General features: G+C 60.2%; 2 protein-coding genes across 11 annotated transcripts; both read right to left on the minus strand.

Annotated features, from left to right (window-relative positions):
• Window positions 1-100: 100 nt before the first annotated feature.
• Window positions 101-16,297, minus strand: TPD52L2 (TPD52 like 2). Of its 10 annotated transcripts, none has more exons than XM_081034484.1 (9): window positions 16,144-16,297; window positions 12,892-13,037; window positions 10,971-11,119; window positions 10,032-10,091; window positions 7,107-7,208; window positions 4,014-4,040; window positions 3,110-3,151; window positions 2,108-2,156; window positions 103-1,559 (listed from the first exon to the last, which is right to left on the minus strand). In XM_081034484.1, exons 1-9 carry the CDS (start codon window positions 16,160-16,162, stop codon window positions 1,464-1,466), a joined length of 690 nt encoding a protein of 229 aa, XP_080890610.1. In that variant the 5' UTR covers window positions 16,163-16,297; the 3' UTR covers window positions 103-1,463. The 10 variants fall into 10 exon arrangements, with proteins under 10 accessions (XP_080890615.1, XP_080890610.1, XP_080890608.1 ...); XM_081034482.1 differs by having other exon boundaries at window positions 3,110-3,154; XM_081034486.1 differs by lacking the exon at window positions 16,144-16,297 and adding an exon at window positions 15,830-16,032 and having other exon boundaries at window positions 3,110-3,154.
• Window positions 16,298-18,161: 1,864 nt separating this feature from the next.
• On the minus strand, window positions 18,162-19,792 carry ABHD16B (abhydrolase domain containing 16B). Its single transcript, XM_081034481.1, has one exon. It carries the CDS (start codon window positions 19,660-19,662, stop codon window positions 18,250-18,252), a length of 1,413 nt encoding a protein of 470 aa, XP_080890607.1. The 5' UTR covers window positions 19,663-19,792; the 3' UTR covers window positions 18,162-18,249.
• Between the last annotated feature and the right edge of the window lie 1,407 nt (window positions 19,793-21,199).

The raw sequence follows: 21,199 nt of genomic DNA on the forward strand, positions 1-21,199 counted from the left end.
CCTGCCTCTCCCTGGGATGTGGGCTCACGCCACAGCAACCGTGTCCATTGGTTTGTTCGCCACTTTCATCACCTTCCGGAATGAAGTAAGACACACACGGCTAAAGTGGCTTTGCCCCCAGAGTGCTTTATTGACGGAGTACCCATTATTTACTTCAAGGAGAAGACAAAGCTTGCCTTCTCCGCAGCCCATCTGAGACATTCTTACTCTGGAGAGAGGACATTGCATGGCATTCTTCCCATGGCACCAGCGTGGACCAGCAGACACCCAGGTCCAGAGAGCACATCACTGTCCCCCAAAGTGGACACTGAGCCGACAGGCCCCCAGGAGGGGCACAGACAGATACACATGCAGGCTAGAGCGCACCCCACCCCTCAGAGCCAGTAAGGCACAGCTGGCCCTCCAGACATACCCGCCATGTGGGGCCCTGGGTGAGGCTGCTGGGCTGTGGCCGCTTCAAAATGGGAGAGATCTTTGTAGCTCCTGAGAAAGGTGACAGCAGAGTTCTAGCTGACCCCGCACCCAGCCTGGACCTGCCCTGCAGGATCCACCAGCTGCTCACTTGGCCCTGGCGTATGGTAAACAGGCAGGTTGGAGCCACTGACCAGGGACATGCCGGCCGGGCCTGGCCACACCACTATGGAGGATGCTGGCTTTTCCTTCTCCTGGAGCCCAGGAGCCCTCTGGCCAGCGGGAGCTGCCTCGGTCATTGAGGACAGAGAAGCGAGTTTCACCCACTGGGATGGAGCGCGTTAGTGAAAAAACACACACCACGGTACAGGCATGCTGCCCTCAGGCTAACTGCAGAATCCTAGTGCTCAAAACCCACTAAGAAACCCTCGTTTTCATATATAAAAACATTATAAACAAATAAAGCATAAGGCGACATAAGGCTTGTACTTCAGCTTGAGTCCAAACAAATATTGTCTAACTATGAGGCTAAAGCTGCTTTGCTTAGTTTTAAATTTTGAAAAATCCACTGCATTTAAAAAATAAAGAATTTGCTTCTGTTAAAGCTAGATTATTATTGTAACAATTAGGCAGCTGCTGATAATCTGTTTCTTCTTGGAGGGTCTCAGAAGCTGTGACTCAGGGAAGACCAAGGTTAGAAAAGACACTGATACTCCTCGCTCTGCTCTTCCCGTTCTTTAGGCATCCTGACGAACTAACAAGATTGCAAAGGGAGCTTGGCCACGACCCCTGCCCCGCCTACTTCCTGCAGCCAAGGAAGGACGGCGCGGTGACCTGTGACAGCATCACAGACCTCAGTGTAAAGCATCTGTGTGCAGACTGTTGTCTAAGTTTATGCGACGCAGCGGCCACATCTACGTGTGGATGGCACGACTGTCCTCAGAACCGCTCACTGCGCCCGCCCGCGGCCTGGCTGGCACTCCATGCTGCAGTGGAAGGTGTGGCGGTGAGGGTGTCTTCTTGTCCTGTGGCCGGGCAAAGCTGCTGTGGGCTTAGAAAGGTGTGTGCTCGGGCAGGGGCTTGTTGTCACTCCCAGTCGGGGACGGAAGGCTGTCACTGCCATTCTCTCTGCCACCCACCACCTTAGACTACATAGAAAAAGACCAAAAAAGAAAAAACTGAGACAGAGCACATAACGCCAGGCTGATCGGAGGCCCCTGCTGGGAACTCAAGGTATTCAATTCTCCGTGTGAGTTTCGAGACGTGAGCACTACTTAGCAATAAAACGGAACAAACCACTGACACAGGCAACGGGCTAGACATATCTCCTAGAAATTATGCAGTGACAAGAGCCAATCCCAAAAGGGTACACACTGTTTGGTTCCAGGTATATGACTTTCTTGACGTTGCAGAACTATGCAAACGGAGAGCAGACTCGTGGCTGCCAGGGTAGGGCAGGAGGAAGGGAGGTGGGCACCATGAGGGTCTCAGTGGGGATGGAACCGCTCGCTGTCCTGACTGTCAAGTATCACATCGTGGTTATGGTATTGCAATGTCACCACTGGGGAAACTGCCACAGGTCCAGGGCCCTCTGCATGACTTCCTATAACTGCTTGTGAATGTACAACAATTACATAATTTACTAAGTGCCAGGTCACACCCCAGCAAGAGAATCAAACGGTCCAGGTACAGTTACCTTTATGGTCCCAACTCGGTCTTCAAATGACTTGAAGGTTGCAGAATTCCTTTAAAGAGAAAGGGAAGAGATGTCAGTACAAGGAACAAACCGTTGTGTTGTCCTCCTGAGTTTAAAGGGCCTCGGGGTCAGGGTAACCCTCCGGGAAGATCCCCAGTGGCTTCCTGAAGTCTCACTGCACAAATGTGACAAGGCAGAAGAAGGGGAGGGGGGCACACCCCCTGACGAGAGCCCAGCAGAGGTCATTCAGAAGTTTCACCGGGTCAGAACCGAGGTCAGCCACACTCGCCCACCACAGGGACAGAAGGTCCGCATGCCACCAGCTGGTAAGATCCAGGCCTCATGTGGCCGAGCTGCAGACCCAACCTGGACCATGGATGGGTGTGGGGCACCTTTCTGCTGCCTTTCTGCAGGTAACTTTCTGTACCTGCGCTGGCTTAGGAAAAGTGCCACGTGTCCTTCACACATATCTCCCCTGAGTGAAGTACAAGGAGAACCAAGTGCATCCTGGGACAGGGGGTGGTAAGGAGGCAGAGGAGGGGAAAGCAGGCTAGCCTCAGCGCCACCCAGCCCCCAGGCCTCTACAGGCAGCCTGTCAAGGACTCCCAGCATGCTCTCGAGTGTGGCATCAGCAACAAGGACAGGAGCAGAGAGGGAGGAAACAGGCAGGGACTTCGACGAGAACAGGCCACGACTACTGGGCCTCTCGGGAGAGCAGGGATCCATTCCAGGAGCACATAAAACCACACAGGCCTCACGATGCCAGATACGGGTCAGAGCCTCTGCCCCTCCCTGGCCCGTTCCGGATAGAGACCAGTTGTGCACACCAGTCTCCTCTGCGCCTCCACCCCACCAGCTCTTCCAGCCTACAAGGGCTTTCCCCAAGGCGTTTCCCACAGGAGGGGAAGGTGGTCCTCGGCCCAGGGACGGGCAGCGAGGCTGAGCAGAAGGGGGCGCCCGCTCCCACCCGGCCCCGCGGGCTCTGGGCGGAGCGCACGTTACCTCATGGCCGGCATACTTATCGAGTGGCGGATGGCGGAGCTGCTGCTTGGAAGCGTGGGAAAAGCAGAGAGGGAAGCAAGAGTTAGGGCGCATCAGCTCGGGTCACGCGGAAACCTGACCGCGGGGTGGGTGGCGGGAGCCCCACACCCAGCACGTGTGGGAGCAGGAGCGGGAAGCCTCGTCAGGCCCCCACCAGGAGGAGAACGCAACCCCAGCTGCTCCCTCCCACTCCAGTCGCCCAGAAGTGTGACCTGCTGAGGGAGACTGAGGCCTGGGCCTCGAGAGAAGCTTTTGAAACAAACAGCTGGCAGATGTCCTTACTTGACCTCACAGCAAGTGCAATGACTTTTTGGCAAAAGAGAAACCACCAGGTCAAGAAGGTAAAAACATTTATCATCGCAGAGTGTTCTGAATTTGGGTCGCAGCCCTCCCATCCAGAACAGTGTGTGACACTGGTGCTGGTGTCACTGGAGGGGGATGGCGGGGGGTGGGGGAGGGGTCTGACTGGGTCTCGGTGCTGCCCCATGCAGCGCGTGTGCTCTCACGTCACAAATGAGACGAGCGCCCCTTGAAGGGGGGGGCTGCTTCTCAGGAGGGTGCAGGGCATAGGACACAAGAGCGTGTCTCTTTGGGAACAGACGGGGAGAACGCAGATGGGCAGCTGTGAGGCTGGTGGGGCAGGCTGCCACAGCGCCCAGGTGGCAGGGAAGCCTGGGGAGGAGCCCTGCACCCGCTAAGCCGCTGGTGATGGGCCATGGGGACCACAGCTCAAGAAGCCAGCGTGTGTTCTCTCGTGCTGGGAGGGGCCCCTCACCACCTCATCCAGCACCTCCACGGCCCAGCGGAGCCCGCCCTGCCGAGGCAGAGCAAAGCCCTCCACAGGTGTGTCCAGAGTCAGGCTTACCTAAAGGAGTGCGAGAATGGACGAGCCCTGAAAGGTGGCAGCAGGAGAGAAGAAACGCGGGGTTAGGAAGGGAGGCCAGTGCCCGCCCAGCCCTCCACTCGGGCTCTGGGAGGCCACGCTCTAGTCCTCACACTGCCAGGGAGATCAGGACGTGTCCCAAGCCCGACTTGGGGGCGGGCTGCTACTTTCTGGCACAATAACAGACACCTGCACACCCCACGGCTCCGCCCCCTGGGTGCGGTCACCTACAAGGGCCCTCCCTGCACATCCATGACCCTGTTTGGAAGCTGGAGGGAAGAAGCCCCAAAGGGACGAGCAGTGCAAAGGTGAGAGATGCGCCAAGGCGCCCCGGAACCAAGTCACCCAGCTCAGCTGCACACTGCACCTTGGCATAGCAGCCTGCGTCCTACAGACCCCGGGCAACAGGTCTTAGGACGGCGTTAGGGTGAGCACTCGGCACTCCGGCCCCATCACCTAGAAGCCAGCATGAGTCCAAGGGCCTGGGCGAGGGGCAGCACAACCCCCTCCACTTCCAGCCAGGCCAGGTCTCTAATACTGAGGCTGCCCCACAGGGAGGTCCTTTCAGAGCCACACACACAGTCCCAGGGCCCACTCAGGTCAGCGGCAGGACCTGCTCCCCTCGGGTTGGAGGAGGGGGTGAGGAAAGGAGGGTGCCTTGTCAAAGGTCCCCAAGCTGGACCAAGACCCGCCCTCTTACCCAAACCCAGTCCTGCCACCTGAAGCCCCAGGGCTACTCCTGGACAGGCCACTGAGGACTCCGGCCTGGACAGTTGTCCTGAAGGCCTGGCCCTAAACGTCGCAATGCAGTGACCAGTTAGGGGTCACTGGCCCAAACTCATGGCAGAACCTCCCTGGACCCAGTTTACATTCTCAGGAAGCAATGGACTCCCACGCTCAAGCCCTAAACCAGGGAAGTTAACAGCCAGGGCCTCAGAAACCACCTGAGACCACGTGGTGACAGTGGTGCATATCAAAGACTCTGAGACGTCAGAGTTCACAGCACCCCTGAAACACAAAAGGACAAAACCAGTGGGAGATGAAAGGCCCCATGGTGAGACACCCCAGCAAACAGGACGATCCCTCCAGGCACCCTGAGTGACCCCTGGTCCCAGCCCCTGGCGGACCCCACACAGAGCACAGGTGGCAATTCCACACACGGGAGGCACAGTGAGGACGGGGACGGAGCCATCCCAGCATCACTGTGACAGGAAACCGGCTCACTGCTGGCCATGGCCTGAGCACTGTGACCTGAAGCTGCATGCCCCAAGTCGGCAGCACTGTCCCCAGAACAGACTGTGCAGAGCTGCGCCATCGAAGTGGCTGGGACAGACTCGCCCACAGCCACTGCCATCAGCACCGCGCCCACCGTCTCCACCACTTTCCACCCAGGGCAGTCTGAACACACTCAAAAGTCAGTGACCCAAAAGGAAGAGAGAACGTCCCGGGTGACGCCGAGCAGACGGGCTGCCTCCTTTAAGTGCTGTCATCAGACGAGCATTTTGAGGAAAGAGCGGCACAACCTGACACGCTGCTCGCTCCAGCGGTGCTGGGGACAGCCCGCCTCGCCTCCCGGCCGTCCCTGGAGCGAGGCCAGGCCACCAGTGGCACGTGATCGGTCTGTCACTGGGCTTACCACGGGACGGCTCAGGTGGCCAACGCAGGTGTCCCAGAGCACAGCAGTGACAGTGTCATCTATTTTAAAGGAGATTTGTTACAGGAACACAGCCACAAGGCAAGTGTTAGCTCAGTGTGAGACACCTGGGAGGAGTAACTGCAGGACTCCTCGCTGCCAGCTCAGAGTCACGGGGGGGGGGGGGGGGGGGGGGGGACAGGAGGCAGGGTGTGTCCTGGGCCCAAATCACAGCCACGGTCGGCAAGGCCGGCATTTATAAGGCGATCCACAGGGACACCCCCCTCCCCTCCCCGCCCAGCCACAGCTGCTCGGGAGCTGGAGGCCACAGTCCTCACACGCGGAGCTAACACACAGACCACGTATGACTGTTCAGCTTCTCTGAAGGTTTAAAAGGTTCAGAAGAAAGTAGGGGAGGGGGTAATTTTGTGATACAAAGAAAATAAAAGGTGGGCAGGGTGCTGGGCATGGATCATACTTTGCTGGACTGAGCAGGTGCCCAGGAGTGTTACCATCTGTCTTTGCCTCTGGCTAAGTGGCCAGAGCAGAGTCCCCAGCAGGCAACTGCCAGGCCTGGGAGGTGGGCAGGAAGGGAGGGAGCCCCCCAGGGTAGAGGCTGGCGAGGGGTGAGAGTGGGGGCACACTCAAAGTCACGCTCAGCACACCAAGCCCACAGGCAATGCCCCGTGTGGTTCTCTCAGGGCTACAGGGAGGCACTCCCTGAAGTCAGGGAGTGAGCTGGCAATGGTGACGGGCACTGCACATTGCCTGGCTGTCACTCTCCAATGTGCACCTCATCCTAACAACCCCTGGGAGGGAGTCCTAACAACCCCAGGGCACAGGGAGGCAGCCAATCCAGGATCACACCGCTGCCTCTGGCACCAAGGCCCAGAGTCCCAGCTGGGCGATGGCATGGCCATCAGGCTGGGGTCCTCTAAGTGCCCGAGCCAAAGTGAAATCCCTGGGCCCCAGGCCCTGCTCAAGAGTCACCTTCGGTGGCCATGAGGGTCGCGCAAGCCTCTGGGATAGGACACTCGGTTGAGAGCCCTGGCGTGCGCGCACACTGTCTAAGAGATCTGGGCCAGGCACACACCCGAGGAGACCCCACGCCTGTCCTGACGCCGACCCCCAGGCCCGAGTCCTTCTCTGTCCACGGAACTTCAATGAGAAGCACTCTCCTTCACCAACCCCAACCCCAGAAGTCACCCAAAGGCACCCACAGCTGTCCCTCCCGAGAAATACAGTATCGGCAAAGAGGCCGCCAATGGAGCAGCACAGCCTGCAGACGAGAGTCCGGGGTGGGTATGGCCACATCTATGAGTGTTCTGAGCCCCGGGGCCCCAGCAGGCTGCCCTCAGACCCTCTAATAGATGTAAAGTCCCCAAAACCACCCCGAAGGGCCAGGCCTCAGGGAAGAGAGGCTGGCCGGGCCAGGGCCTCACCTCATGTCTCCAAGCTTCCTGCTGATGGCAGAGCCCACGGTGGACAAGGCAGCTGACGTCCTCTGCCCCGCCTGAGACAGCGTCTCCTGAGTCTTCTTGTAGCTGGCAAGAAGAAACACCAGTTCAACCAACCAAACACAAGGGGTGGCTACCACCTATAAGCCAACGACACAAAGTGCCCACAGAACGCTCGCCCGGTCACCATGGAAGGGACATGCGTCCAAGCTCCAGGCCCCCCAGAGGGACAGAAGCAGCACTACCAGGCCGGGACCTCCAAACCTTGCATGACATCCTTCCTATGATGGGTGTCCCCACTGTGATGCCAGTTCTCCCACAGCGACTTTAACTGGGGAAGCACAGGGCCCCAGCAGGCCGCTCCCCACAGCCTCAGGAGGCTGCTCCCGGCTCTTCTCGTGTGACAGCCCACAGAGGAGAACACGGGTCACCCAATCCACGGGGGTGCGCTCCCCGGAGTGCCCTCCAGCCCCACCCACCCCCCGTGCCTTCAGAACCAGGGAACCTCGGCGCCATGCCACCACTCAGCTCCAGGGAGGTGTAGGCTTCCAGCGAGGACCGCCCCCTCTATGCCCTCCGCCAGTCCACCCTCACACACCTGCATCACAGGAGACATGACTCCGTGACCCCAACATCAGCGGACCGGGCAGGGTGCCTCGGCCACAGGGACGGCAAGGACACGCCTGGGCCCACCTGGAGAGCCAATGCCTGGAGCTTCCAGCCCTCATCCAGCTGCTACCACAACAAAGACACAGCAGCCTGAACCCAAGAGCTCTTTTCTGGCCAATCTGGCAACCCCGATAAAGTAATGGCTTGGGATGGCAGGGCTCCCAAGATGCCAGCCTGCCCTTCTCGCCCTGATGGCATCTGTGGTGACAGCTGAGCGTGGGGTCCGACAGCACCAGCAGTGAGACCTCTGAACCCTTCCCTCCCACCTGCTCCCCACCGCTGCCTGCAGAAGGCCCCTTGCTGCCCTCCCTCCGTCCTCAGGCCAGCCTCCGACCACTGCAGCCTGCCCACGTTGGCTGTTTCTGCCACGGGCCCTGCTCTCTAACCTGACAGCATCTCTACCTGGATCTGCCACTTGCACCATGACCAGTCTCAGGGTCTGGCAAGAGTGGCAATGATGGTGAAGAAGCACCTGTGGCAGGTGTGACACCACACAGACTGCGGAGGAAAGGCTCTAGAACCTTCTTCGGGGCCCCTAACTTGCAGTGCCTGCTAGCCCCCACACTAAGATCTAACCTGATGAATTGCTTTCATTTCAAAATGAGCTAAGTTTAGATTATCTCCAAGAAACAGGCTTCTGTGCACCTGGAGCGACAGTCGTTAACAAGAAACACCAGGTGCAGAGTAACTGAAGACACGCCAAGTCTACTTAGAAACACAAATCCAGAACACGTCTCCAAGCGCAGTTTTCCCTCAAAGAGCAAGTCCAGACGATCACGTTAACGCCTTCTTGCTTGGCCGGAATAAAACAGTCTGAAGCAGAGTGTTTCAAGAAACCCTCCCAGAACCCTGTGGCTCAGGACCACATGTGGGAGGCACAGGCTGGAGGCGGCGTGAGCCTGTGCCCAGAGTCCTTGGTGACGACCGTGGGGGCAGCACCCCACAGCCCCCGCATTTCTGGGGTGCAGAAACCGGGGTCACAAGCATCTCCTTCAGGAACCGCCAAGCCGAGGCAGATGTTGTGTGGGCAGCAGCACCTGTATCTTGTTGGTGCCACCGGGCCAGTGCCCCTGGGGAGTCACTCCCACCTCTCAGGAAGACACCAGCAGAGAGCCCCATGGCCAGCAGCCTCCTCCCGCCATCAGCTGGACGCACCTTCTGCTGCATCTCCCTTGGGGGCTGCCCCACCCCTACTCTGACCCCGGTCCGGCCGGCAAGAGCTTATGGCTCCTGACCATAGGGAGTCCACATCAGGCCACCTTGTGTTGGGCTGTGGTGCTGGGTGCCCCGTGCACCAGAGGAGAAGCTGACCTGGGAACAAAGCCATCCTGGGGGGAACAAAGGTTCCCAGCACCCCTAAACACCTACACAGCGACAGGCTGTGTGTCAAGTTACACTAACAGCTGAACACACGACCTGCTGGGCCCCTGGGCACACCCGGCTGCAGAGGCTCCATGCACACAGCCAGCCAAGCCGGGGTCCCAGGCACCTCCAGACAAGGTTGGCAGAGCCCGTTTCCTTTCAGCCCAACACAGGCCTTTCTGCTGTGTTCTCTGGAAACCACACAGCACTTCCTTCTAAACAAGAGACGGAAAATCCCAGAACATGACTATTTTTAAACATGGCCCCACCCGGTTGAAAGGAGTTGCAATCAGGTGGGAGCACAGATAAATGAAGTGGTATCAGCTTGTTTAAGGTTTCAAATAAGATGCCAGACGCCATTCGGGGCTGCACAGGACACTGTCCGTACGTGCTGTACTGGTAACGTGCGCGTGGCTGACAACGTGGGGTCTTTAGGATCCCAGCAGCACGGCCCACACCGCTCCCCACACCCAAGGACCCCCAAAGTGCTAAAGTGCTGGTCACGTTCTGGAGAAGTGCTCAGCAGGACCTCAGTCTGCAGGGAAGGAGAGAGGGTCACCATTGACACCAGCCCCGATGGCACTCGACCACTTGGCCACTTTGAAAGCCAGAGACGCTGCAGGGCCTCTTATCTAAGGGCCCCGTGCCAGGCAGAGGGGTCTGCAGTGCGGCCCGGGTTCTGACTGGACCTCTTCAGCGACTGTAGCCCACCCCACAAGTCCAAAGGATCGTTTCATTTGTGTTGGAGAGGAGAAAACTCTACTGAAACAAAACAGCCAGCAAACAGCCGGCTCAGCCTGTGCCCAGTGCTCGGCCTGCCTGGCTGGAAGACACATCGGGAGGAGGAGGGAAGGGGGTGCTATGGGCAAAGGCACTCACAGGTCTGATTGGGTCATTTTCTCATTCCACTCTCCAAGTTTCTCAGAAGTTTTCACATAGCTGAAAACAAAAAGTCCGTGGTCAATTATTGAGAAAAATTATTTCAACTCAGGTTTCAAACTGCAGGTGGAATTCCAGGGAAAACAGAGAAGGTCCGGCTGGCACGATGCTGGGTCTCCAGCCTGCGAGAGAACAGGCCACGCTTGTGCGAGGCCCTGCTATGCAGGCCAGGGGAGGCCTGAGAAGGGGTCGGCACAAGCGACCAGCTCTTCTCCCATCAGGCCGAGGGACTGCCGGTGTCATTCAGTGCAGGAGGGTTTCGGGGCACAGCAGTGCTGTGAGCAGAAACAGGGCACAGACCAGGGCCCCACACACTTCTCTGACAGCCACCCCTGGCATTCAAAACCTATAGTTTGCTATGATAGGAACAGGCTCTGCACAGATGACCTGGGAAATGCCATTCAATCTGTCTTTCTGTGGGGTCATGGGGAACAATCCCAGTGCACTCATGTGGGAGGATACATTTCAGAGGAGCCCCACAGCTGCACCCCCAAATTCAGAGAGCGGAGTCATGTCTGGTTAGGAGGTCCTGGCGTTGTGACCACGTGACACTCATGAGAAGGACTTATGTCCACTTCAGCAGACACTGAGCTATGGGGACCAGAGGAAAGTCGGCTTCAGTAAGGGCCTGACTGTCCCCAATATGCACCCTGAAACATCTTCTTGTCATACCCTACTTGGACAACTAGCTTGGGCGTCCACCCGCCTTGTAAAATACGTGTAGACTCCAAGCCATTTGAATCAATACAAGCACAGGTGCACGGTCAAGGACTCAGGGCAGCCTAGTCCCCAGGTCCCGGGGCTTCTGGGCAGAGGGCTCACAGGGTGAACACCCAGGGCACCCCGGGGCAGCCTGGCGCACAGCATCAGGGTACCTACGCATTAGAGACCTGCACGTCATGCCAGCTGCGGGACAGGTTGTGCTTCAGGCCCTCCAGGGTGGAGAGGCCCAGCTTCCGCTTCAGCTCCCCACAGTGCCTCTCCTTAGCTGCCAGGACCTGGCGCAGAGTGACGATCTCCTCTTCCACCTGCAAAGCACACAGTGGACATGATCGCTGCCACAGCTGCAGACGTGGCCGGCACCCTGCACACTGCAGGGAGGCTTCTAGAATTATGCAGCACTTTTTGCCTACAGAGACATAATCGTCTCAGGAACAGTCTGCGGCAGACACCTGCAGTTTTCATCCAGTACCGGGACCCCAGCTTCTTCTGCAGAACTAGCTCATCCCCAGGACAAGTACTTCCAAGGGGGCTACCAATCACTGTGCCTACCCATGGATGATGAAGCAAGGCCTGCCAGAGCTCTTCCTGGGGACTGGGCACAGGTGTTAGGGGAGAAGCCCATCCCTCGGGGATCTGGGTCTGGGCTCGGAGAACAGAAGCCGGAATTTCCGGCAGCCAGTCCCCACGTGCACTGTGGCGGAGTTCCACATACAGTGGTAAGGAAACAGAGCTGACAAACAGATGGGTGGCCGGAGACCCAGGTGACAGAGACAGCCCTTATGACGTGTATCCCTGCGGTCAACTCCAGACCTCAGCAAAAGCCAGTCCCACAGCAAAAAGCAAATTCGTATTTGCGCTTAAGGCAATTTAAGTTGGACACCAGAAAGAATCCTGACAATAAAATCCTGAACCTCCTCAGGTCTTACAAAAAAACAAACAAAAAAAACCAATGTGACCATAAGGGAGCATTGTTAGAACCTACTTTAGAGCCCTCACTGGTTTCAGCTCCTGTGTAAACAGCTATTCTAAAAACTGCTTGTTTGGATCAAAGCACTAAAACACAGCTTAGAGCCCTGTACATTACTAAATTCTACTTTAGGAAACAGTTGAAACAAGAAATAATTTAAAAATACAGTGTCATCAAAGGCCAAACTATTACCAGTCACTCAAGCAGTTTCAACCAGTGATGAAACTGTTTCATTTATGGTGCAATGACTGATGGGGCTTAAGGCCACATAGGCTAGTTGCCTAGGGGAACGTGCAAGTTGAAAATTGTAAGTAACATAAGAGTGCCTTCACTTTGCAATTCCACTCTGAAAAAGACCTGCGGTTTTAGTCTCTAAGCCAACGTATTTGAAATAAAACATGAAGCCTAAGTGTCCTCACACTTCCTGCTTCTTCTCTTAACCTTTGTTCATTCATGCTTCCGTGACCTAAAACCTGCTCCAGGGGCTGAGGTTCATCTACACACCTAGCTTTGTTCAGACCCACGGCCATACCCACGATGCATCAAGACAGGGCTTGTCTGGACACAGAGCAAAGGCCTGTGACAAGTACTGCTTCAGCCTCTGCCTGACTGTCTGGACACTATAATCAGATGTTCACAAGTTCATCTCTCCAGATCCTGGAATGTCAAGTGAGTCACTACTACCCTCTGCATCATACGGTGAAAAGAAACTCTTGGCAGCCGCTTTGAATACAAATTACACTTGGAGGTTTTATTCTTAACTCCTATTTCCCCTTACGGGACTCTGTCTTAGAAAGACCACATGGCACTTTTTATAGAAGTATTTTTGAAGGAGAAATTAAGATTGAGGGGCAGATAAGACTCGTGGGGTCTTGAAAACGTGGTATTAATTCCAACAGAGAGACTGCCAGCAGAGGGTTTGCCCAGAGCGGCTGTCCCTGTGTGGCCATCCTCAGGCAGCAGCAACCAGTGCCACGCACGTACAAAGCACAGGCTGCACAGGGCAGTTGCTCCGGGGACGGTCTCTCAGGGTAATTTCTGCCAGCACAGCCAGCATCGCGGTCCCTCATGAGCCTTCAGGCTTCGCCTGCTGGTAACCCAGGACAGCACCTTGGTGAGCTCGGCCCTGAGCTCCTCCTCCTCGGCCTCCGTCAGCCCCTCCACGGCAGGAGTCTGGGCAGCCACTGCAGTGTCAACAGGGACATCTGTCATGGAGTCGGACAGCAGGCCTTTGTTAGGAGAATTCAGGTTGATATCTGCCAGGGACAAAATGAGGCCAGAGAGCGGCAAGTAAGAAGGTACAGAGAAGTCAACAGGGTAGAGGGCTCCACCAAGGGAGAGAGCAAGGCTGAAAGGACAGGGGGCAAGGGGCGGGGGATGGGAGAGGGAGCCGGGACTAACAGTGCCTCTGCTCTCAAAGGTTCTGTGAGGACGGTGCCGCCACGGGACTGCAGCAGCCACAGCACAGTTCCCTCCGATGCTGCTTCAGGGCCCGAGACACGCGGTGCATGGCAGCCATACCCTAACTCTGTTTCACCTGGGGAGAGTTATCTTCTGAGACAAGAAACCTTCACTACGAAGCAGCCCGATCTCACAGATCTGCCATTTTTAGAGCAAAGGAACACAATACGGCTGTACACACACCAAGCACCACTTTCCAAAATCTGATCTGCCAGAGCGCACACTACACTCACAGCCATGGAGCACACGCTTGTCATCAGCCCCGCAGGGAGGCGGCAAAACAAAAGTCCCAGTGAGTCCATCCTGGACCGTCCCCAGCAGGGCCCGCAGCTCACAGTGGGTGCAGAGGGCACAGCGCCTCCACCCCTCTGCTATGCCCAGATCAGGTTCCCGTGCCTGCAGCTCACAGTAAATTCAGCTTCCGGTCTGCATGAACTTTGGAAGGTCCCATGCAAGGAAACATGGGTCTGCTCAGTTCTTTCCAACTCCAGACATACGAGTGTCATTTAGTACTTTTATACACTCAGCACTGAAAACACCCTCCCTTTGATCAGCACTCTGTGAAGAAACAGACGTTGTACGGAGTGTGGCACGTTTGAAAATTGGTTCAAAGAAAAGGCACAGAGGTTAGAAAGCAATAGAAGTCTCCTTAATGGCAGGTACCTTTGTCCACTGTCGAAATCCTAGTCTGCTAAATATAGACTGAGCGCACTCAAAAGCAAAGATGCCTTCTTAGGCCCCCACATGTCCTGTCACTGGAGCTGTGTACTTCCTTGGTGCTCAACAGGTGTTTACAAAGTGAAGTCGATTCTGATGTTTAGCTGAAATCACCTACCTGACTACTTCATCATCTGTACCCTTTATGCTGAACCCACTCAAATTCAGTAAATGCCTTAAAAAACGCCCGTTTTTATCTTCTAATCTGGCTATAAAGCTAAAATTGGATCCCGCGGAAGTCACCCCCAGGCAGAAACTGGGCACTCAGCAAAGTGGCGGGCACTGGACACGCTGGTGACCCCACCTAGGCACGCCCTGCAGCAGACGCCTCGTTAGAGGATGCCGAGGCAGCCCAGTGTGTTAGCAGAGGACCCACGGAGACTAAGCGTGGGGCTGGCGCCGCAGGCAAACCTGGGGGCCCGAGCCCCTCCCGCTAGGAGCCCCAGCTCTAACCCTGGGTAATCAGCTGCAAAGCGGGCCGAGACCGGGGGCTCTCTGCGCGCAGGGTTCTTCAGAAAGCCGAGAAGATCGTGGAGACCCACGCCCAGCAAGTGCCGGTTACTGTTAACTGCCGGTCTCACCGTCAGCACGCAGGGCCTGTGACACTGACCCGAAGCAGAGGCGCAGGTCCCGCAGCGAAAAGCCTCCTGAACTATCACAGCCCTGGGCTCCCGACGCCCAGCTACGTTACAGGTCACCGTCAAAGGCAGGGACGTCTACGGAAGGGCGTCTCCCGTAGCCAGGAATTCCAAGGCGCACGGCGGAACGGCGGCTGGAGCTCTCCCCGAGGTCCTGTCGACGCGGGCGGCGGGCACCCCTGCCGAAGGCCTCCCAAGGGGACTGACCGTCACCCCCGGAGACCGGAGTCTCCCGGGCCCGCTCCGCAGCCGGCCGCCCCCCCACGGGAGCGGGGCGTCCGCTCCGCACGCCGGTCGCCCCCCCACGGGAGCGGGGCGTCCGCTCCGCACGCCGGTCGCCCCCCCACGGGAGCGGGGCGTCCGCTCCGCACGCCGGTCGCCCCCCCACGGGAGCGGGGCGTCCGCTCCGCACGCCGGTCGCCCCCCCACGGGAGCGGGGCGTCCGCTCCGCACGCCGGTCGCCCCCCCACGGGAGCGGGGCGTCCGCTCCGCACGCCGGTCGCCCCCCCACGGGAGCGGGGCGTCCGCTCCGCACGCCGGTCGCCCCCCCACGGGAGCGGGGCGTCCGCTCCGCACGCCGGTCGCCCCCCCACGGGAGCGGGGCGTCCGCTCCGCACGCCGGTCGCCCCCCCACGGGAGCGGGGCGTCCGCTCCGCACGCCGGTCGCCCCCCCACGGGAGCGGGGCGTCCGCTCCGCACGCCGGTCGCCCCCCCACGGGAGCGGGGCGTCCGCTCCGCACGCCGGTCGCCCCCCCACGGGAGCGGGGCGTCCGCTCCGCACGCCGGTCGCCCCCCCACGGGAGCGGGGCGTCCGCTCCGCACGCCGGTCGCCCCCCCACGGGAGCGGGGCGTCCGCTCCGCACGCCGGTCGCCCCCCCACGGGAGCGGGGCGTCCGCTCCGCACGCCGGTCGCCCCCCCACGGGAGCGGGGCGTCCGCTCCGCACGCCGGTCGCCCCCCCACGGGAGCGGGGCGTCCGCTCCGCACGCCGGTCGCCCCCCCACGGGAGCGGGGCGTCCGCTCCGCACGCCGGTCGCCCCCCCACGGGAGCGGGGCGTCCGCTCCGCACGCCGGTCGCCCCCCCACGGGAGCGGGGCGTCCGCTCCGCACGCCGGCCGGGCGCGCCCCCTGCGCCCCCGACGCACCACGCCCCTCCCTCCGCGACACCACCCCCAAGGCGGCGGGGCCCCCGGTCAGCCCGCGTCCGCGTCCGTCCCCGCGAGCCGCGCACACCTCAGCCCGCTCCGCACGGCCGTGTCTCCGAAGGCCCCGGACAGACCGGGACGGCACACGCGAGCTGCCCGGAGCGAGAACCCAAAACTCGGGGAACGAGGGAGGGGCCCAGCGGGGGAGGCGGCCCACGCCGCGGGCGGAGGACCCTCGCCACGACCACCGGAGCTTCGTGGTCGAGCGCCGGGGAGCTGACCACGGGCAGGGGGGCGGGCGGGCGGAGGAGGCCACAGAGAGACCGAGACGCGACCCGGGGAGGGGCGGAGCGTGGGCCGCTCCGGGCCCGGAGGCGACGGAGGCGCCGCGCCCGCCGGTACCTTGGCCGGCAGAGTCCATGTTCAGGCGGCGGCCGGGCCTGCGGGGTCGCGGGCGCTGTAGTAGCCGAGCGGGCCGCACTGGGAGTCGCTCACCGTGCACACACGAGCCAGCGGAACCGCCTCGGCCGCCGCGGCATTACGTAATCAGCGAGGCGACGGCCCACTTCCGCTTTGACGTGCGCTCCGCCTTCGTCCCGCCCTCACTGGCGCTGTCCAATAAGGGCGTTGCTTGGCCCATTCCCTGTTCATCCGCTCCCACCCGATTGGCCAAGGCTGAGGACGAAGCCGGACAGGAATCCCGCCCAGGCCGGCTCCACCAGCGAGACGCACAGGTAGAACGGTCCGAAGGAACCCTGGGAAGGTGGGAAGTGGGAAGACCGGCCAACATGGCGCCGTGGAACCAACCACCCCCGCCCTTTGGAGGTCTCGGGGATGCTTGCCGCTCCCTACGAGCGCCACAGCACACGCAGCTGGACGGGTCATACTCAGACCGCTTGCGATCCCTCCAAGGCCCGACTCCCTGACTTTGGGGTTAGCCTTTCCCCCCAGTCTGTCTTTTTTAGTCCGTCCATTTACCGAGATTTTTTTATTGTATGGGGGTTGCGCAGAAAAAGACGTGACCACGATGCGTCCTCGTGCACTGCAAGCGCCGCTGCCCTCACCCGGTTGGAGGCGTCTAGGTTCCCGGGCGGACACCGGGCGTCATGCACGCGCAGCTGACTCGGGCATGAGCACGCCCGCCCGCCGGGAAGCGGCCCGGCCCCGTGCAGCGAACTGCCGGGTTCTCGCAGTTCTTTTCACAGCCACCGGCTGAAGCAGGTGGAGCCCTCCCCGCTTTACAGATGAGGACACTTAGGTTAGTCACTTGCCCAAGGTCACTCAGCTAGTTGAGGGGCTTCCAGCAGACTCTGGAATGAGAGTTGGCCTAACTTCTCATAGGAGATATGTGACCGGCTGGCAACCTGTCTCCCTGAGACAAGTCCCACAACTTACCATCTTTGTCACCTAATTGCCCCTGGAAGCAAATCCTTAAATGGTATTCAGACCCTGTAGGATTTGACCTTTCTGGGACTACTTTCCTTGCAACCAAGCCACTCTGATCCCTAGGCACACAGCCCCTTCCCTCACCCCCTGACTGACTCCTCTTCCTGTCTCAGCTCAAAGCTCACCTCCTTGTCACACACATCTTCCTGGTACTTTGGTCACCTTACGTACCTGCCTCTGCCTCCACTGGCCAAGGCGCATCGTGGCTGTACCCGGTGCTGGTGTGACCAGTTACTCGTATCTGCGCCCCGCTTGCCTTTTTCAGTTTTTCCAGAGTTTCTTGCTCAACCCATCCTGGCCAGCCCTTGTCCCCAGAGGCAAGGGACAGCCAGCAAGCAGTCCCTGCTTCATGCCGTTCAGGGCAGATGGCAAGGAAGCAACTACATTACAAGTGGTGGTGAGCAGAGGGTTTGTCTCTTTCTGCATTGCATCCCTGAGCCAGGAACAAAGCCCAGCCCAGGTCTGGCTCAAGGAGGTGCTCAGCAGTGAGAGGCAATGCAGGTGTGTCTGCAGCCCTATGTGGGCATGCCGCTGTACCTGTTCCTTTGAGACTATGGTCCCACGGTGCATGCCTCCGGTAGAAGCTGTGTGTGTGGGGGGGGACCCTACCGAGCAGCAGCACCACACTCTAGGAAGGTCCAACTGCTAAGACCTGCTCTATACACCTCCAATGCCAACGTCCTTCACAGCTAGGGGCGACTTGCACAGACCCGTCCACACCATCCTTCCCAGAGCCATCCTGTAACTCAGGCCAGGTGAAGGGCACCGCCTAGGGCTCCCACCGTCCTTTCGAGGTGACCAAGGCACGCATCACACAATTTGCCATTAGTTGGGTCAGCTTAATCTTTGCATTCCCTTTAGGAGTTGAGAGCAGACTGGGACATCCCCAAGTGTTCGAGGGAGGAAGAGAAAGAAAGGAGTGGGGAACACCCTCCCCCCCCCCAGACACCAGGCCGGGATCCCCAGGCGGGACCAGCTTCACTGGTCGGGATGTGGGGAGGAGAACGGACCTGAGGCCCAGAAGGTGTGCGAATATGCAAACTGGCCCTGCAAGGGGCCGGGCTACAGCCTCCAGGGCAACTGGAAGTCCTCAGGCTCCAGCGGACTGCAGTGAGTCGCCTCCACGTTCCTGAGGTGCTTGCGAGCCAGGAACAGCGCGAGCTGCCGGCGCCGCCGTGGGCTGAGGCCCTGACCCACGAGCCACGGGAAGGCGAGCCCGTGGGGCCCCCAGGCCTCCTCGTCCTCCTGCTTGTCGTCGCAGCTCGCGCGGTAGGAGCGCAGCAGTTCCAGGCACCACTCGTCGTCCACGCGGTGGCGCGCGTAGAAAGCGGCCTCCTGTGCCAGGCTGCCAGCGCGCAGCCAGCGAGTCACGATGGCGAGGCCCTCACGCGCCATCACAGCCGGGTAGCGGTGCTGCAACAGGCGCAGCAGCAGCTCGTTGCCGCGGTTGCTTTCCACGTCGCCGGACGGCAGGGGGCGCAGGCGTCCCGAAGTGCTGACCACGTCGTCCCGCGTGCGCCGGAGCAGCAGCACCGGCCCGGGGTAGCGGCACAGCTGCTCCGCGACGTTGAGGTTGAAGTGCTCGCGCACGGTGCGCACCACCAGCCCCTTCCAGCTGTGGGGCATGACCTTCACGGCCAGCGGCACGAGGTCGTCGAAGGTGGCATCGAGGACCAGTGCACCCAGCTCCGGGTACGTCATGGTGGCCCAGGTGGCCGTGAAGCCGCCGATGGACCAGCCATAGACCACCACGTGTGCAGGCGGGAAGTGCAGGCGGTGCAGCGCGTACTGGACCACCACGTCCATGGCGTTGGCGTCGTGCTGAGGGAAGGGCTCGCCGCTGCTGCCCCCGAAGCCCGGGTGGTTCCAGCCCAGCACCGAGTAGCCGGCTTCCAGCGGCGCCGACAGGCATCCCATCTCGTAGAAGCCGGCGTTGCCTTCGCAGCAGATGACCAGGCGCAGGCCGCGGCCGTCGCTGCCCGGGTGCTGCCGGCGGTCCATGAACATGGTGTCGATCTCGTGGCCGTCACAGGCCACCAGCTTGGCGCGCCGGCCGAGGTAGCGCTCCACGAGGCGCTCCTGGCCCTGCTGCAGCAGCGGCAGCAGCGCGCGCGTCATCAGGGACATGGAGCCGGGGGACACGAGCCAGCGGCCCAGCGAGTGGGCCAGCGCGTAGCTGGCCAGCTGGCCCGGCAGCTCGCGGATCTGCTGCAGGAGGCAGAGCGCCTGGCTGCGCGCGCCCCGCATGGGCCTCCCGGGCGCGTCCGCACCCAGCGCCGCCCCGCGCAGCAGCCACACGCCGGCCGCGGCCGCCGCGCACGTTAGCGCGCCGTGGGCGCTGCCTCCCCGCCCGGCGGCGCGCGCGTCCTCCCAGCGGAAGTCCACCGGCCGGCTGCGGGAGTTGTAGGTGTAGCTGGCGGTCAGGTAGATCTTGAACACGTGCACCAGCGCCTTCACGAAGCAGACGACACACATGGGTGTGGAAGCCGCGGGGTGCTCCTCGCTAACCCCAACTCCCGGTCCCTGGGCCGGGGTCGACGTGGGAGGCCCAGGCCCAGCCCGCCCGCCGCGGGGCTGTCTTGGGACATGCCTCCTCAGGGCTTGGTCTCAATGGCCTTTGTGACCTGGGCCTTCAGGGGCCCCGCCGGCTGGCTTTGTGAGTCACTGTTGCTGGGGGGAGACGCGACACCCAGTGATGGGCTCACAAAGGGTTCCCAGGTGTGGGGGCCCTCAAGTTGTGCCGTGCCCCGCCCCGGGGACACAGCCTTCCACCTGTGGCGGCCACACCCTTCCCAGGCCCTCCTCTGCCTGTATCCTCCCCTGTCCCATGCCACCCACACCTTGAGCAGCACCTCTCCTCCTCAAACTGAAGGTGGATAGACAGGCCAGAAGTTGAGAGCCTTAACGTCTTCCTGAGCGGAGGCCGGGGTCTCACCGGGGGGAAATGCAGGGCTTCCCGTGACCCTGAGCCAAGCTTGCTGTGGGACCCTCCCCAACCTCTGGAGGTCCCTGCGGTTGGGAGGGGAGCCAGGCAGGCAGAAGCCGCTCTGGGAGCAGGCTGTGTGAGAGCTGGCGAAGGCTGTGTAGCCGTGTCCAGGAGAAGGCTGGGGGTAGCAGTGCCCTGCCCAGGCCTCTGCTAGGTGCCCCCAGCTCTCCCAGTGCGAGGGAGCTGCCCAGGGAATCCCACGCTGCACCACCCTGGGGAGCGGCAGAGGCCAGCTGGTGGGGCTGCTGCAGGAGCCCCCAGGCTGTTTGCTCATGGCTTGCGGCCCCCATGCCTACACACCTTCCTTCCCAGGAAAGGGGATGAGTGTGGGCTGGAAACCCCCGCTGGTCTGGATCCTGTTTCCTCTGGTTCCTACAGAGGCAATGACCTTCTCCAGGTGGGTCCCGCCTGGCCAGGGTTCCTCATTTTCAGCCCCTGGTCAAGCACTCCTCCCCTGACACCACCCACAAGCTGTACCTTCCTCTTTCTAGAGGACTCTGATGGGTTCCCCTTTTTCTACTGCATCAGAAAAGGCCAGTCCACCTGAGGGCAAAGGTGACAGGGAGAGACGCCACCCAGGGGAGCCAGGGAAGAGCTGGACTCGGGGCTCATTCAACAGTTGCTGTGCCTGCAACAGGGAGTGTGTCGACCCCCTCGAGACCCTTGCAGCCCAGGACCCAGGCCTGCCTCTGAGACCCCAGCCTCTGGCGAGGGGCTTCCAGAGCCAGCAGCCCCTCTCTGCTCCCTCTTGTGTCTGGGTCAGAGGCACTACCGGCCCACTCGGCCCCTACGATGCAGCAACCCACAGAGGCAGTTGGGAAGAACAGGGGACATTTGCTGTCCTTAGGCGTGTGGGGGTCGGGAGGGGTCAGGTGGCAGTGAGTGGGTTAGGAGGGTTAAATGTCCTCCCAGGGTTTCCATATATAATACAGAGTACCCAGTTAAATTTGAATTTTCTCATAAAGAACAGATACTTGGAGTATAAGTATGTCCTAAATATTGCATGGGACACACTTATATAACTGG

The sequence above is a fragment of the Rhinolophus hipposideros genome, assembly GCF_964194185.1.
Source record: "Rhinolophus hipposideros genome assembly, chromosome: 22".
Classification (NCBI taxonomy): domain Eukaryota; kingdom Metazoa; phylum Chordata; class Mammalia; order Chiroptera; family Rhinolophidae; genus Rhinolophus; species Rhinolophus hipposideros.